The following is a 17,671-nucleotide window of genomic DNA, read 5'->3' as shown; positions in this document are numbered from 1 at the left end:
CTTCCCCCACAAAGCCATTGTCTGGAAATTCAAAGCTGTTGTTGCTCTTGTTATTCTTATTAATATTTGCTGTAGCCCCGTTGTACTGGGTCTGCACAAATGCATAGGAGAACAGCAGCACTTTTCCAAAGAGCTTCCAATCTAGATGGACAAACTGCAATGAGTGATAGCTACAGACAGAGGCAGGAGAACAGGGCCAGGAGTTCATGGGTACATTGTATGATTGTTTATGTGCATGTCTCGCAGTTCAGAACCTGGAAAAGCTCTCTATTTATATACAGAATAAGAAAAGGAATGTGATTGCTTTACCTCTTTGCTCTTAATTTCTCTGCCTGGCCCATGGCAGCTTAATTCCTGCCCATCCCCATGGCTTGCAAGCCTCCCTTCCAATGGGAGGTCATTTCATTTTCAGTTTGTTTTTAACTCTTTTTCGCAGTAAATTCCTCCCCCAACTCTCCAGCAACCATTCCCACCAATCAGTCCTGAAGGGAACTCTTGCCCTGGCAATATTGTAGGGTGTTTGGCCTGGATCGATCAGAGGCTGAGAGGCTGCTGCCCCGCTGCTCATTACAAGGAGCTCTGCCCATCCAGCTCCCCTGCAGACATTGCAGCTCCAGCAGTGGCCAGTCTCTCACTCTCTCTCAAGGTTCAGGCTGTGGCTCTAGGAGTGTGACCTGGGGCTCCTGCCCCATGTGGATCCAGTGCAGGAGATGCACCCTGGGCCATGTGCCCTGGGGACATCACCGCTTGCTCTAGGCTTTCTAAGAGGAGGCAGGAGAGCTCACTCATGCCCCCTTCTCCTCCACTGTCATGGTAGAGCCATTCTAGCCTCCTCTTCCTCTTTCTGCAGCTCTCACTCGAGTCTGCATCCTCTGGGTGCCCAGGCACATGCACACACTCGCCTCCTCCTCTCTGTGCTGCAGGTACCTGGGACCTGGAAATCACAGGCAGGATTCAGCGTGATGATCTGCCCGGGCTGGCTAGTCTTGGTCCCTCATGGGAAAACCTGGTTCCTTCTTTAACGCTGCCTGCATATCCCAACCCGCTGTCTACATCTGCCTGGGATCCCTCTTTACTGCACTTTGGTTTCCAGGAGAGCCCTCCCAATGCTGCGGTCTTCTCACACATCTAGTCAGTGGCCATAGCCCAGCTCCACGAAGGTATTTAGGATCATAGCTTCCACTGATTCCAATGGGAGTTTGGTGCTTATATATCTCTAAGGAGCTGGGCCCAGCCAATCCTGGCCAGATTTGGCCTCTACTCATCTCCCTTGGTAGGCTCTAATGAACCTGAATCTTACCTCTTGGATGCACACAAAGGACATAGACAGCCTCACTCTCCCACAACTCTGCTTCCAACTGCAATCTCAGAATCAGAGTTTCTCTCACCTTACCATCCATGTGCACCCTTCAGACATCACCCTCCTTCCCCTACTGTCCCCTAGGAGCCCAACAACTTATTACCCCATCTCTGGTGCTTTTCTTGTGCAGACTGGAAGTAGCAGAAAACCCATCTCATTCCCGGCCCCTTCTGTCACATGCAGGTGGGGATCTATGGGCACCCACCTCCTGTAGAACGACCTTGTTCCCTGTAGGCACAGCCCCATTTTAGTGTGGGAGGATAACAGGATGTGCCCTGTTGCAGGGGTGTGCTGGGAGAAATGCTGGCTGACGTGGCAGCTCCACCTCTCTTTAGCAAATGCAGTATGTATCACCCAGAACTAGCAGTGCTGCTAGCATGGCTGTGCTCCTGACACACATTGCAGCTGACCTCTGAGCAGGACTGAATGAAAGGAGGGCTCCTCAGCCTCACACCTGCATGCAGAGACAAGCCCCCTCTGGCCTCTACGCTGCTCACTGCCCTGGGCTATGAGATCTTCCTCAGAGAGGGAGAAAGAACCCACATAACCATAGACAATGTGATATTGTTCTTGCTAGTCAGTCAGCACTGTCTGCAACATCCTGGTGTCCCCGCTGGCTGGTGATGGGCGGGACCAAAGGTCAACTAATGAACTAACCCCAGCCTTGAATTCAGTTATTTTTGGGAATTTCATGTTTGGTTTTCTAGTTTTTGGCTTTTTTCTAGTCAGCCTTGTCCACCATCTTACTGACTCAACAAGGGTCTAAGAATTTCCTGATTTTATTTTTAAGGGAGTTGATTTAGATTCTAAACATTTCCCAGAGTTGTGGGTGGTTCTTTCTGACACTGTTTAATGCAGTAACTGTCCTGGAAAATGCATAGTGAAGAGTACAGACAACTCGTAGGGAATTTCCCCATGTATGAAACCCAGGAAGGCACTGAAGCAGAATTAGTGGGGGCTGCATGTTGCCTCCCAGGAGATCTGGGACATGGCAGCAACAGGGCTCCATTTCACTAGTTAGGAGACTTAAGGAACAGAAGCACTGATGATGTCACTCCCTGAGGAGACACCGTAGGAGGAGACAGTGGCTCTTTTTCGCTCCCAGGGGTGGCAGCAACATGACTCTGCTTCCTTCCTCATGTGTTGCAAGCTTAGGGCCTATTAATCCCTCTCAGAGCAATTGGTTTGTGAGGAATTGTCCTACCTGCTAGATTTCCATGGTGAAATGTTTCTCTGGAAAGGGTTTCTATGCCCAGAGTTTTGTAGTAATGCCTAGAACAGCGTCCACAAACAGTCTTCCATAGACAGCTCTCCACACACAAGAACACTGGCTAGACATTTGCTGTGCAAGGATTTCTGAGCTGGAAAGGCTCAGGTGTGAGGGACTTGAGGCTAGAGCTTTCCTTCCATGCCCTGAAATACTGAGGAGGACTCCTGTGACGAACTGGGAATGTTATTAATGTTTTCTCTGAATACCATGTTGGTGCCTCAGTGTCCCCTATGCAGATGTTAAGTATCTAGGTGGTGGGATAAGGTGTATGTTTGCTACAGAGCAAAAGGCCAGTGTACATAAATGCCTGACACTCTGTCTCCTAGCACCTGATAGCCTGGGCTTCTCCTCTGCAAAGGTGCCAACAGAAGGTGTTGGAGACAAAGATCAGATGACCTCCTGGCCCAGGAAAGAGACAAAGGCCAGAAAGGAGGGGCTGGAGAGTTTCAGTCTGGAGCTGGCTGGGGACGAGGACTGAAGTGCAGACATGGATGTCTGGCTCACTGCCCCCCAGATGGACCTAACTAAAGGGGGTCCTGTTATCTGTAGTTACAAGCTCTGTTTTAGACCAGGTTCCTGTCAGCAAATAAATCTCTGTTTTACTGGCTGGCTGAGAGTCACGTCTGACTGCAAAGTGGGGGTGCAGGACCCGGTGGCTTCCCCAGGACCCTTCCTGGGTGGACTCGCTGTGGAAGTGCACGGAGGGGCAGAGGATGCTGAATGCTCCAAAGAGAGACCCAGGAGGTGAAGCCGTGTGAGCTTTTTGCCCTGGAGACAGTCTGCTCCGAGGGAGAGGAGGCTCCCCAGAGTCCTGATTGGCTTGGTGGGGAGCAGTTCCAGAGCATTGCCCGGGGACTCCATGACAACTCCAAGCAGGTGTAGTAACTTAGGGCCAGATCCCCAAAGGTATTTTGGCTTCTAGCTTCCTTCGCTGTCCAGGGCCGGCTTTAGGCTGATTCGCCCAACTCCCGGGAATCGGGCCCCGTGCCTGTGGCACCTTTTTAATTTTTTTTTTTTACTTACCCCAGCTGCGGTCTGCTCCGGGGTCTTCCATGGCCCCACTCCCCTCACCAAAGCACCGGCGGGAGTGCGGCTGCACCACAGCCCCGCTCTCCCAGCTGGAGCTCCGGCCGGAATGTGGCAAGCCCTACCCTGCAGCCCTGCTCTCCTGGCTGGAGCTCCGGGCCCTTTAAATAGCCCCCAGAGCCCTGGGGTAGTGGGGGGCTTGGGGGCTATTTAAAAGGCCGGTGCTCCAGCTGCCTCTGCTGCAGCCTCTACCCTGCCCGCCCTGCCCTGCCCTGCCCACACCCAGCCCTGCATCCCCTGCCCTGTCTCCAGCCAACCCCTGCTGCACCCCCATGCAGCCCTGCCTGAAGCCAGCCAGCCCCACATCCCCGTGTCTCCAGCCAGCCCCACACCCCTTGCCCTGCCTGCAGCCAGACCCTACCTCCAGTCAGCCCCTGCCCTGCCTCCAACCAGCCCCATGCCCACTGCTGCCCTGCAGTTCCCAGGGCACTAACCCTGCACACCTGAGTCAATCAGGGAGGCAGGAAGCAGCTGGGACCCACACATTGGCATACTCCCAGGGAGTGGCAGGGACCCACACATGTGAAACGGCGGTCATTAATAGCCAATCAACAGCATATATGATGCAATGTACATAATATATAATTGTATTATTTATATAATTATGGAAAGTAAATAATACATGGAAGAAATGAAAGGCTTTTTTTTTAAACACTATTTTTTTTTAAGTCATCCCTGCCAGGGCCCCGCTGAAAATGTTCGAATTGGGCCCCGCACTTCCTAAAGCTGGCCCTGTTGCTGTCAGTGGAAGTTAGAAGCCTAAATGCCTTTGGGGAATCTGGGATTTTAAAAGGAGGCCTAACGTGCCCAGCTCTTAGATTTTCATTTTGTCTGCAAACTGCTACAGCTACCTAAACCTGAACATGATACCCCATCTTTCCCCTCAAGGTTCACAATGTCTGGTTGGCAGTTGAAATGAAAGATACTGGGAATCAAGGATTTTTACATTACAGAGCAAGCAGAAGTGGCCACTATAATTAAGACTGTAGAAAGGAGGGGCTTGTACAGTGTTGGCTTTAGTCCTTCCTAAGGCAAGTCAACAATAATTGGGCACCTAACTCACTTAGGACCCTTTGAAAATTCCAGCTTTAATGATTTCCCTGATATTTCTGTCTTCAAATTTAATGACTGACTATTTGAATTCTGAGACTGACAATGCAGGTTAATATTTTCATAGAATATCAGGGTTGGAAGTGACCTCAGGAGGTCATCTAATCCAACCTCCTGGTCAAAGCAGGACCAGTCCCCAGATCCCTTAATGGCCCCATCAAGGATTAAACTCACAGCTCTGGGTTTAATGGGCCAATGCTCAAACCACTGAGCTATCCCTCCCCACAGTACAGCTGTTGGCTTTTGATCCTTGAGAAAGCTGTCATGGGTCCATGGTGATCAGCCCCAGGTAAGTGGCCTGCAGGCTTTGTAAACGTCCTAGCTGCACACACAGAGTGTACTAGCTCTGCAGGATGAAGGCTGAGGGTCTTGTAAAGTCGGGGAGAGGTTTCTTTTCCTGGAGGTACTACTCAGCTGTGATGCCATCCAGCAGCAACCACCCAGCTCAGGGTCTACAAAACTTTGAGCAAAGCTGATCTCCTCATATGGAAATAACAAAGGATCATACCCCCAAGGGACATGGAAGAGGGGGAGTGCCCACTCCCCTGCATCATTCCCCCTCTTTAGACTCCACAGATGCCTCTTTAGGGGGACCCCAGAGGTAGGGTTGAGCATGGTTCTGGGGCCAGGGGGAGGGGTGCTTTTTGCACCCCACTGCCTCTAGCAGAGAGATTATTGCTGACCCCCATCAGCCTTAGCTCACCCACAGTCATGTGAGAACCCTGCCCTCTTAGGGGAATGCTGGGTGCAGGGGCTCCGGCAGGAGGTGCCCAGGGAGGTGGGAAACACAGAGGCACAGTTCTGCTGTGCAGATGGCCTGGAGCTCCCACAGACCTCAGGGAAGAGCAAAGGAAAATCTGTGGGTGCAAACATGCAGCATTTCCTGCAGAGAGGGGAATATGGCCCTATACAAATTAGGCACTGAATGAAACTATTCAGCTTGACCTCTGTGCTAGGCCCCCCGGGGCGTGTGAGATGAGTTTGCCAATGTTAGCCCAAACCAGTTTTCAAATAGAGGGCGCCAATATCTGAATGGCTGTTCACTGCCTGGTGAGAGTTTTCAGTCATGTGGCTCCCACCCATTTGTCATATTCCCCTTGTGCTTTGCTGTGGATAAGCGCCCACAACCTCAGGCCCCAGGGGCACTGGGAAGGAGCCAGAGCTTGAGTCAAGCCTAGATGCTCTCTCCAAACAGACGGTTAAGGCACTGCTGTGACTCCCCAGTCCCTTACCTACCTCACCGGGGTGCTGGGAGGATTAATTAGATGCTGTTTGGTAAACACTGAGATTCTGATGGAAGGTTAAAGCTCTTTCGTTTATTTGTTATCCCAGGCCTGCCCCCCCAGCTTTTCCAGTGCTCCTCATCACAACCGATAGCCCTCTCAACTAGAGCAATGCTCATGTTAATTCATGGGCCCAAAGAGTCAGAGGTGTTAATTTGACCCAGTCACTGTCCAGCACTAACCAGGGTTACACAGGGGTCGGGGTTGGCTACCCAGAGACTCCAGCCTGCATCTTACCCTAGCAACACCCCTTTAAACAGCCTGTTATTAAAGATTCAGCAAAGGAGGAAAAACAGTTCAAGTGTGTGAAATGTGAAGTATTAAGTCAGGCTGTCAGTGTAACCACATCCCTGGGTCCCTTCCCCTTAGCTGGAGAGTCTTTAGAAGGAAGAGCCCCTTGCTGGAGTCTTTTAGGTGGTATCAGAGATGGTAATAACTGGCCTTTCAGAGAAAAGAGAAGTTAGCTAGAGCTTCTGTTAAAGCCTGATCCTGCTTTCTAGAAAAGAAAACAAGCTGAACACACACCAAAGGGGAGATACGAGAACGCCAAAGGCAGAAAATGCAGCATCTGGCTGTGGTGTTGAAACTCCCCCCATGTGACAACCTTTTAAAGTGATAAGTTTCCTTTTTCTTGTCCCCCAAAAAGGACATGGAAATGGGCTGGACAGTGTTTTCCCCAGGAATTGCAACTGGGAGGAGGCGTTTGAATTTACAGAGGGTGGGGTCAGGGCCGATAAGGGCTGAGATCGTGAGGGTGAAGGTGGGCTGTATGGCATCATAGTAAAAACTGAAAGATGCTTCATGACCATTTTATTAGATTTAACTCATGTTTTTAAAATCACACAAATTAAAGTTGGCTACTCAAACCTTCTATGAAGCACTACGTCTACATCTTTCTTGATTTTTTGTTATAATGTTGCAACTCTGTTAATGAACTTCTTGAATGCAATGCATTCATCTTTGGTGGCTTCTCGTGTGTCCAGTACTTCCATTCCTTTGATTGATATGCTCATTAGTTCATTCACAGGATCAGGCAGAAGCCGACTTCTTTCAGAACACAAAATTCTATTCAGTGATGAAAACAGAACACTCAACTGTAGCTGTTGTGACTAGGAGTAGCAAGAGATGAATTCCTACTTCCTTCTGTGTTCAAATGCTCTATTCTGTCCTGAGCACATGGCAGCCCCATTGCTGGTTGTGCCTCACTCCACTCAACTGTCAGTATTTTATAGAACAGGGATCTGTAAAAGCTACATAGAGGTTGAGTAGAATCTAGAAGTCGCTGTTATAAATTTTTAAGAATCATGTCTGTGTACTTTCAGTTGTCTTAAACTCTTCTTGTCATCTTCACTTCAGAATTCAATATAAATGCCTTCTCAGCATGGATTCACCACGGGCAAGTCATGCCTGACTAACCTAATTGCCTTCTATGAGGAGATAACTGGCTCAGTGGATGAGGGGAAAGCAGTGGATGTGTTATTCTTTGACTTTAGCAAAGCTTTTGATACAGTCTCCCACAGTATTCTTGCCAGCAATTAAAGAAGTATGGGTGGATGATTGACTCTAAGTGGATAGAAAGCTGCTAGATCGTCATGATCATAATGGGGTAGGGATAACGGTCATGTCTAGTGGGCAGCCGCGTTTCAAGTGGGTGCCTAAAGGGTCGGTCCTTGGTGACTGGTTTTGGTTCTATTCTTCATTAAGTGATCGGATGGATGGGTGGTCTGCTACCTCAGGAAGTTTGTAGATGACACCTAAACTGGGAGGAGTGGTGATACAACTGAAGGTAGGGAATAGGATACAGAGGCCCTAGACAAATTAGAGGACTGGTCCAAAAGAAACCTGACAAGGTCAACAAGGACAAGTGGCAGAGTCTGCACTTGGATGGAAGGGATCCATTCATTGTTACAGTACTAGGACTTCCGAATGGCTAGGTAAGCAGTTTTGCAAAAACGATCTAGGGTTACAGTGGACTTAGAAGCTGCGATATGAAGTCAACAGTGATGCCTTGTTGCAAGAAGGCTATGGGTATTTTAGGGCTGTATCAAGTCAGGGGCATTGCCGCAGATCAAGGGCACGGTGATTATTCCCTCTGTTCGACATGGTATAGGCTATGTTGTGTGGAGTCAGCGTGTCCAGTTTGGGCACAGATAAGAATGATTGGAAAAAATTAAGAAAAGATTCCAGTGGGGATCGGGCAACAAAAAGTGTTAGCAGGGGCTAGAGCAATGAGCTTATGAGGAGAGGTGAGGGAACTGGATTGTTCTATGTCTGCAGAGAGAAAATGAGGGGTGTTTATAGCTGCTTTTCAACTACCTGAAAGGGGTTGCAAAGAGGATGGATTCTAGATTTTCCAGTTAGTGAGCAGATGACAGAACAGAGAATAAGTCTCAAGTGCAGGGGCGGAGGTTTAAGTGGATATTAGGGAAAACTTTTTCACTCCGAGAGTGGTGAAGGACTGGAATGGTTACCCAGGAGGTGGTGGAAATCCCTGCCGTGAGGTTTTTAAGTCAGGCTAGAACAAGCCCTGGCTGGGATGATTTGTTGGGAACTGGTCGTGCTTCATGAGAAAGGGTTGGATAGATGACCTCCTGAGGTCCCTATCCACCATAATATTTCTTAATATTAGTTCAACTTCTGGACTGAAGTCTTTGCTTCTTCCAGTACTTTTTCAATGGATAGCTCTCTGATTGGTCCAAATGTAGCTTCTATTGCTGGACAAAGATCTACTACTGTTGTAGCAGATGCCTGGATGGCATTGTTTAATGACCCAAGTGGTTTCAATAGTAGACTTTCAAGAAAGAGAATGGCAATAGTCTTCTCCGAACGTAGGAACAAACGTAATCCATCAGCCTAAACTACTTAAATTCATCCCATTTTGGTAGATACTTTCCAAAGCCAGTAATAACGGCTGGAGTAATTTCAAGACAACAGCCAAGGATCATTCATGAGAAAGCCAGAGAATTTTCCCAGGCTGGACTACTTTGAACTTCAGTCCCAGTGCATCTTCTATATTTTCCAAGAGATTCAGTCTTTTTGAATTCTTGCTGAAAAAAGAATATAATGAAGACATTAAATGCATAGCTTTTTAAATGTCTTTTGAAGAGTCTGCACCTCGTACTAGTTGGAGTAGATGGCCTCTGCAGTGTATATAGGAGAGATTAGGTTTACACTTTTCTCTGAGCAAAGCTTGTACTCCATCATGTCTTCCAGAGAAGTTTGCAGCTCCATCAAATGCACAAGCAGCCATTCGTTTGGGGTCCAATTGACAAGCATTTAACTCTTCTAAGATATGGGTTGTCACAAATGCATTTCTAGATGTTCGAGTTATAGAAGACACATCGGCTGCATCTATTGGCCTACCACTGACATCAAGATAATATACAAAATGACTTAATACTTGCCCATTCATCAGCCATGTATGCAAATTTTTTGAATGTGGTGAGAGAATTCTTCATTTTTTCAACTGTTGAGTCTTTCACGGTTGCACCACATGCTTCTAGCCAGTCAGTTGAGTTTCTTGCTGGAAGATAGTGAGCATTTGCTGGTCTTGTTTGGAACCACTGTTCAACTTCAGGATGAGCAAGTGACAATGCACTTAACATTGGCCTCCAGTTTGTAGTGTGTGGTCTCTCTTGCTTAAATAGAAAGTATGATGCCACAGCCATGTGTGTTCACATGAACTGTGTTGTGTCTCCAGCATTCTTAACAGCCTCATTAAACACTCACTGGTGTTGTTCTTGGTCAGGAGAGACTCGATTCAGACCTGCTTTCACAGGAGTTCACCTCCGAGGTGGGGAACAAGAAGGCACCTTGATCGTTCCTTCAGCTGTTCACTGTTCACTCTGGCCACTGTTGTTCATTGTGCCACCATTCACTCCACCACTCTGTTGCCAATGGCCCTGCGCACTCACCTTCTGCTGCCACCTGCCACTGTGACCTCTGTGAGTTGGTCTCTTGAGGTTCCACCCAGCTCTCAGTGATTTCAGCTGAGCTCTCAGTGGGGGAACCTTGCTGCTGGTGCAGTCTGGGCTGTCTCTTCCACAGAAACACTGGCCCCACAGCAGGATTAAGCACTTAGACCTGCTTATGAGTGATTTCAGCTGTAGTGATCACTTAACATCAGCTCTGTCTTTAAACAGTGGAGAGGGGCAGGTCAAATAGTACTTGTGACTCAGGCAGACTATCAAGCAAAACACCTGTCCCAACCCTCTCTCTTGATGCCCTCAATCAGCACAAGCTAAGTACAGTTCTACTGCCCTTTAGTCATACAATAAAAACAACAACAGTTCATTACCTTCTCCCTGCATTCAAGTGATTTGTAACCCAACCCCAGCCAAAATCTATCACTTTGGCAATGCAGCTCTGTTTGCTGGATACCTCGGTAAATTAGGTGTGAATGTAAATACAATCTTGTCCTGAAGCCTTTCCCCTGAGCCCCAGCTCATCACTAGCTGTCAGGGAGTGCTCATTTAGACTTTGCTTACAAAAAACGTAATTTCAAATTATTAGGTTGGCCAACACCACCGAAATGAATGCACTGACATTGTCATAAAACAACAATAGCTGTATAAGGAAGCTAGTCTATGTTCTTACTTTTCAAATCTATTATACTTTTTTCAGGTACAGTGTATGATAAAATATGTGTATATGCTTTTAAAGTGCGTATTAATGTTTCAATTTCAATTCAGATTTCCAAACAATAACTAAATTGGCAACACTGCATGTAACTAGTTCACAAAACTGGGGTGGGGTGGGAGGTGGGGTTAGGGAAATTCAAGGGGGTGTACACCCCCACTTAGGAGCATTGTAGGGAAATCTCTGGGGCTGGAGTTGGCATTGGTAAAGTCTAAAAGACAAGCCAAGCCAAACTGTGACCTCCCTGGGCACAATCCAACCTAATGAGCAGCTGGGTCGCCCCACCCTCTAACCTGGGGTGCCCTTTACACAGCCTGCTCGCTCACAAACTGAGTCCAGCCTGCCAGTCACTCCCAGCCATGTCTCTGTGTGCTGCAGCCAACCTGCCTTAAAGACTCCACAGAGTGAGCCCAGCACACTCCCAGTCCTAAATCCCCCCCCCCCAGAAACATGTCCTGTACTGCCCCATGCACTCCTGCAAATGCAAATCTAGCCAGTCCACTATTCCTTGAAAGGAAAAGGCAAAAGATTCATACGATCCGAAGAGAAGCCAAAGTACACACAACTTGTTACCCCAAATTTTGGTACCCAGGCACTGCAGCTTGAGCACACTGGATTAGATCAGACAATAAAGCAAGTTTACTAACTACAAAGAGAGAGATTTAAGTGCATACAAGTCAGAAATATTTTAAAGATAAATAAAGATAAAATACTTCCTGATGCCTAACTTAACAAACTGCATTAGATTCAAAGCAAATTTTCTCACCCCATGTTGTCAACTGTGTTACTGATTGAACATCGGTAGGTCACAAGCTCTCCCCTAGAGTTTATCGTCTGCTTCCTTTTTTTTTTTTTTACCCCTTCAGGTGCAGAGAATACAATTGGAGGAGGCGGGAGGAAGGTAGCTTGAGGTGTTTTCCCCTCCTTTTTATAGCTTCAGTCCCCCTCTTGCAAACATTTCCAGCTGAGATCCAGGAGCCAAAGAGTCCATTTGGAAGGATGTTCCCTGCTGGTTTTTTCACCTGTTTGTACTTCCTTTGTTTCCCCTCCCTGCTTGATGAGTCTGTTTACTGCTTACGTGCAAATTAAGCAGAGCGCACATTCTTTTGTTTAGGACAGCGCTCTTTGCCAGCTTCCATATGCGCAGAGCTGTGCGGTTTGGATCATGTGTTCATAACATCACACAGGGGAATCTTGTAACTTCTCATACAGTGTTGCCACACATATTTTACCAGGACTGTACTGACTAGCAAATTATGAGTTTTCAAAGGATACAAGGCATACCTTGTACAAAGCCTAGTACCCTAGTGTGTGAACACAAGGGTGTATTCTGTCACACAAACACACACAAAAGGGGAGAGACAAGACCAGCAAAGACAGAAAAATGCAGTTTCTGGCTCTGAAGTTTACTTTCACTTGCAAACTTACTGCCAGAAAAACACAGGCCGTGATCAGCACTTCTGAGACCTGCCAAACTTGTACCAGTATCAGGCTGTTTATGGCATTGCTTTGAGCTGCTTCTTTCTGGTCACGGCCTCTCAACAGCATTGCAAAATATCCAGCCTTGGCTGACTTTGATTAAACAGAAGGCAAAAGGAGAGAGAGAGCGAGAGAGAGAGGAAAGTGAAGAAATAAGGTGCATATAGGTGGTGGGTATAATAGGCTCTGCCTTCCCTGGCTGTAGCCGCCGCTGCAGGATGCTGGGCTGAGGCTGCTCCAGCCCCGGGCCCACTGACGCAGCTGGGGCTGCTCTGGCCCTGGGCCAGCCCATGCGGCTGAGGCTGCTCTGGCCCTAGGCCGGCCCACGCTGCTCGGGCCGGGGCTCAGGTTGGTTGGCTGGCTAGGGCTGGCCCAGAACTCTGGCGGAGGGTGAGGGCAGTGAAGAGGCTCAGGGTTTTGGCTGTCCCAGGGCTTCTCTGGGCACAGAATTTGTGTGTGTGTGGGGAGTGTCTCAGGGCTCTGGTCACGGGGGGATCTTGTGCGGAACAGGCAGGGGCGCAGGGCTAGCCTCCATGAAGGAGGGAGTCACCTGCCAGTGGCATAGCTAGCGGGGTGCAGGGGAAGTAGCCGCTTCCCCTCAGCACATTTTTCAAAAGCGGTGCCTGACCGGGGTGTCTGGGAGCTGCTGGAGCTCTGGGTCCCTGCACAGTGCGGCGTGGTGCGGCTCGGCTCTGCGGCAGGAGGAGGGAAGCTGCTGTGGCGGCAGCTCAAGACATTCCGGCACTAGGCAGAATGTCAGCGACTTCGTGGCATGAAGGGGCTGCAGCAGGGTGCCCGGCTCAGAGCGTGGGAGAAGAAAGTGAGGGATGGGAGGAGGCACTGATGCTGCCTGGGCACAGGTGCTGCTGCTACTCCAGCTCTCCGGGCGGTGGGGTGCAATGTGCCCCCAAGCAGTGCCACCCACAGAGGGATGTACTGGCTGCTTTGCAGGTGCAGGGGCCAGCAGCAGTGAGGGCTGCAGCGACCGCTGTGGTGGGTGGGCGAGGGCGTGCAGGGCTCCAGCCTCCTCCCCCTCTCCCCAGCAGCACTAACGTGCACACACAGGTGGGGGTGTGCGAGCAGCAAGTCTCCCTCCAAGCTCCTCTCCACGGGCGCAGCCAGAGACGTGCGTTGCAGGGCTCCAGTGTAGCCGCCCGTGCCTGGCCAGGAGCACTGCATGGTGCCATGTGGGGCAAACGCGCCCCACATGGCTGCTGCGGGAAGCCTGGCCACAAACAGGGGATTAGCTGCAGCTGCCTCCCTCTCCTCCCTGTTCCCGCTCTCCCACCAGCGCTGGACGGCCAGAGCATGGGCACCTCAAGGTAAAGACGTGCTTTGGTGTTGTTTGCCGCCCTTGTAAATGGGCGGCATGCGAGGCGCTGCCTTCTGCCCCTGGCAAGTGGGCGGGGCTTGGTCTCCGTTGCCCGTGGCTCCTAGGTTGCGCCGGACTCTGCGGGAACCAGCAGGAGCTGGGCACCCTGGTGCTGTGGGGGAGGAGGAGGTAGCTCATCAGAGGCACCTGGGCAGCCAGGTAAGCGCAGACCCAATGAGCAGGGTGTCGGGGGATGCGGGGGGGCACAGCATGGCCACAGGTAGCCAGAGACCAAGGTGGGGGGGGGGGGGGGTGGAGCAGCCACAGGAGGATCCAAGGGGGGGCGTGGCCAGAGGAGGAGACAAGGGGGGGGGTGCTTTTTATGTTGATCCCCCTGCCTTAGAACCTGCCTATGCCATTGCCTGCACCCATGAAGTGGGGAGGAAAGGCTGTGTGGTGGTGATTTCATCTGGGTCCCTCTTACTGGCCCAGTCTAGCAGGACAAAGGCCCAGCAGTGTAGGGTCGATTCCAGGGTCCCAGGAGATGGGGTGTGGTGTGTGTGGGGGGGGTGGCAGCCATGAGGATAAAGTTCATGCCTTTCCTTCCTCAGAGCCAGCAGTTGTTGTCAGACAGCTCTTCTGCCTTTCCCCACACAAATGGCCTTTCTTGTGAGACCCCCCAAAGAGGAGGGGTGGAGGAATAGCCACCTCTCTCAGTATTTTTGTTCATCAATTAGGCCTAGTGCCCGACACCAATCTGATTTATTGATTTCCGGTCCCATGCTTGGCTTGTTCACAGGCCTGACCCTTGCATAGCCCTAGTGCTAGAGGATATTTTGTTGCACTTCAGTTTTTTTATGTCACTTTTGTGTCTTTTCCAACAACAGTGTGTTAGAGGTTAATGCATCTGAAGAAGTGGGGTTTTAACACAAAGCTATGTCCAATAAATGTTAGTTGTTGTTTTTGTGGATACAGACTAACATGGCTACCCCTCTGATAATAGGTTAGTGTGACACTTTACACACTTTCACTCACTGGTCACCGGTGACCTTGTACTTCAGCAGGGTCTGAATGAATGTTTCCCTGACAGCTAGCAGGGGAGAAGTGGTACCTGGTATTGGCCATTATCAGTAGACAGATATTGGGCTAGATGGACCTTTAGTCTGACCAGTGCAGCCATTCCTATTGTACAGCCCCACCTGTGTCCAAGCCTCGACATTCAAACTCCTGGCTTTCACAAGGTTTTCAAGTGAGGGTGCCTCCTCCCCCCCCCCCCCCCCACTTTGGGACAGGTTATGCACAGTCCTGCTTTCCTGTATTCCTACAACAATTACAACATTGGTAACCATATTTCACTACCCCTGCATTCAGTACTAAGGTGATGTGTACCCAACACCAGTTTGACACCACAGTATTCTTCTGAATATGTAAACAGAGCAGGAGCAAACTGTATTTACATAAACACACCCAAGTCTCTTCCCCTCCCAGCTAGCTGTCAGAGAAGCATTCATTTAGACCCTGCTTACATGTACATTGGTTGGCAAATTTATCACACCAGTCCTCACGCAGTGCCACCACTGCACCTGACTCGACACAGCTTGTTCACTCCAAGGGCGCCTCTGCACAGCTCTGCCAGTGTCCCCCATCCTAACCTGCAGCAGTCCCCATCTCCTTTGTGTAGCATGAGCTACAAAATGCTCTCTGGTCTTGTCTCTCATGTTTGTGTCTGCCTTTCCCTCAGGAGCAGAACTCTGCAGCGCAGGACCCACGAGTGACTGTGTGACGTAAGTGCCACCTTCTAGCTACTGGCAGCAGGGACCAGAGCAGAGAGCGAGAGCGAGAGCGAGAGCGAGAGCGTGTGTGTGTGTGTGTGTGTGTGTGTGTGTGTGTGTGTGTGTGTGTGTGCGCGCGCATGTTTGTATATGGACATGTGTCAATGAGGCAGGATGTAACTCTGATGGGCAGCCACACTCTCTCAGGTTGTGAGTCTCACTACTGTCACATGCTGAGCAGGCGCTGGCCTTGCAAACATCTGTGTAAGAGAGCTCCAAGGAATTCCTGGGTGTGGCAAGACATGAAACTGCTGATGCAGTAGGTAAACACCTCCCTCAGGCAGCACTGACCCCCAGTGCCCTCAGGTAGCTGAAGTGGGGTGATGTAACGCTCTTGTGGTGGTTCAAGATGTCCTTGTACTTTTCTAAGGAGTAGGAAAATCAGCTGCATCCTCCTGGCCCAATTCCAGCTTGTGTAGTTACATTCTGTTTCTCTAGACCTGCCACTGCAGTTTCAGCCAGACACAACATTCTCTATGCCCGTGCGAGGCTGCTGTCTGCCATTGCAGAAGCAGCTGCAGTTCAGTGGCAAGTGAAGTGTTGGGGAATGGGAGGAAGCCATAACCAAAGTTCCTGGGATCCCTCTGGCTGGAAGCCATCAGAGCTGTGCACTATAGAGACAGAGGCTCAGTGCAGGTTGGATGCAGGCGAGGTGCCAGCAGTGGGCTGCATGTCTCTGTCCCTCTAACATCCCTGTGTTCTCTTTGCTGTTGAGGCACCTGAACCATGACATTAGCGCAGCAGAAACCACCTCAGTGGCTCAGGCCAGGCCTAGCTGGGGTGGGGTGTCCTGAACAAGAATCCCGAACTAAGTCACAGGGGGGTGGGCTGGTGACAGCAGGGGAGCGTGAGTGTTGGGCTGAGATTGCCGAGGCAGACAAGGGGCTTCTGGGCCTTCACACTGTCAATCCCCGTCCTCACCATTCCCATGTGCCTTCCCCAGAGCTGCCTTACAGCTGTATTGGCATAGGAACCCAGCATATGCCTGTGCATGGCAGGGCCCAGGCAGAGCACAAGCACTGGGCATAACAGCATGGTGAATGGAACGGTCAAAGCTAAAGGAAAATACTTAGCAGACAGGAACCTCTGTTGCCAGGAGACACAACTGTATGGGAAATCCATAGAAGTTAGGAGCCTAAATACCTCTCAAGATCTGCGCCCCTGTGCCTGCTGGCCTTTCCCCTTGTGGGGGCCTTGTTCTCCTAGATCCCTGTCTCCACAGATTTCCTCCTATTGCAGGCACTCTGTGCCCACAGATTCCTAACTCTGCTGTGCATGGCATGCCATGCCCTTAGGCCTTTTCCCCCAACCCTGCCCATGGGCGCCTGTGGAGCCAGCAGAGGTACTGATGTTTGTGGTACTCAGAAAGGTTGGCCGGAGAACTATGAGGGTAGGGGCATTGAATTCCTCCTCCCCACATCCTGGCCTACAGAAACTTGCTGTGATTTGCAAGGCGAGGGCTCAGCTGGCTCTAGGCCTTCTTGGGAAAGAGTCAAGGCTCCTGAAGGGTGTTGCCTGGGGGCTGGGGGAGAAGTACCCGGACATGGGTCAGCAAGGGCCAGACACTAGCCCAGCTTTGCTCATCTGTTCTCTCTGATAGAGCAGGGGCCCTGCCAACCAAAGGGCAAGACAGGAGCCAGATGAAGGTTGGCATGGGTGGCCCAGTGCCAGTAGCAAGAGGCAGCAGGATAGGTGGGAGCAATGGCCAGGATGGGAGGGGGCTTGAATCCAGGTTTACAGCTGGGAATTCCCTACTGACTGGCAAGACATGGCCCAGGACCGTCCTGCCTCTCTGGGGGTTTCTCAGGTGCCAGCTTTAACCAGCACCAGCCAGAGCAGTAGCACGTGAGACTCCAGCTTCTGAAGGGCCAGTGGCAGTGCCAAGCTGGCAGCCCTGGGGAAGAGAAGGGTCCGTCTGAAGCCAACATCTGATCTGTTTCTGTTCGTTCTCTCCTCTCGCAGCTCTGCTTCCACGCAGACACAACCACCCCAAGGCGGGCTCAGCGCGAGGAGCCAACAGGGCCCTAGTGGGGACAGTAGAGGCGAGCCCTGGCCCAGAAGAGCTAAACTGCGCTTGGCATGGCCAGAGCAACGCATGGACGCGCGGCTTCATTAAACAAATGACTCAACTTGGTAACAGATTCATACCCATCAGCAATAGTCACCTGAGCTCCCAGCCCCCATCAGCTCTCCCTCAGAGTGCAGGCTACCCCGTGCGCTGGGACTCCCCACATTTGACCCTCTGGGGAACCCCTCCACTTCCCCAGCCAGACTGGCACTGGTAGGAAACCACCAGCCCCA

General features: G+C 50.5%; 1 protein-coding gene across 2 annotated transcripts in view; it reads left to right on the top strand.

The window, feature by feature from the left end:
* The window catches only part of RELL2 (RELT like 2), a 60,714-nt gene extending 43,194 nt beyond the window's left edge, over window positions 1-17,520 (top strand). For both annotated transcript variants that reach the window (XM_075068045.1, XM_075068044.1), the window contains exons 7-8: window positions 15,280-15,326; window positions 17,333-17,520. In XM_075068045.1, the coding sequence (XP_074924146.1) occupies window positions 15,280-15,321 (42 nt within the window). In that variant the 3' untranslated portion in view covers window positions 15,322-15,326; window positions 17,333-17,520. The remainder of the gene's footprint in view (window positions 1-15,279; window positions 15,327-17,332) is intronic.
* The last annotated feature ends 151 nt before the right edge of the window (window positions 17,521-17,671 follow it).

This window comes from Chelonoidis abingdonii, chromosome 7, assembly GCF_003597395.2.
Source record: "Chelonoidis abingdonii isolate Lonesome George chromosome 7, CheloAbing_2.0, whole genome shotgun sequence".
NCBI classification, from domain to species: domain Eukaryota; kingdom Metazoa; phylum Chordata; order Testudines; family Testudinidae; genus Chelonoidis; species Chelonoidis abingdonii.
The sequence above is the reverse complement of the archived record's forward strand: the minus strand, read 5'-3'. Positions and strand labels throughout refer to the sequence as shown.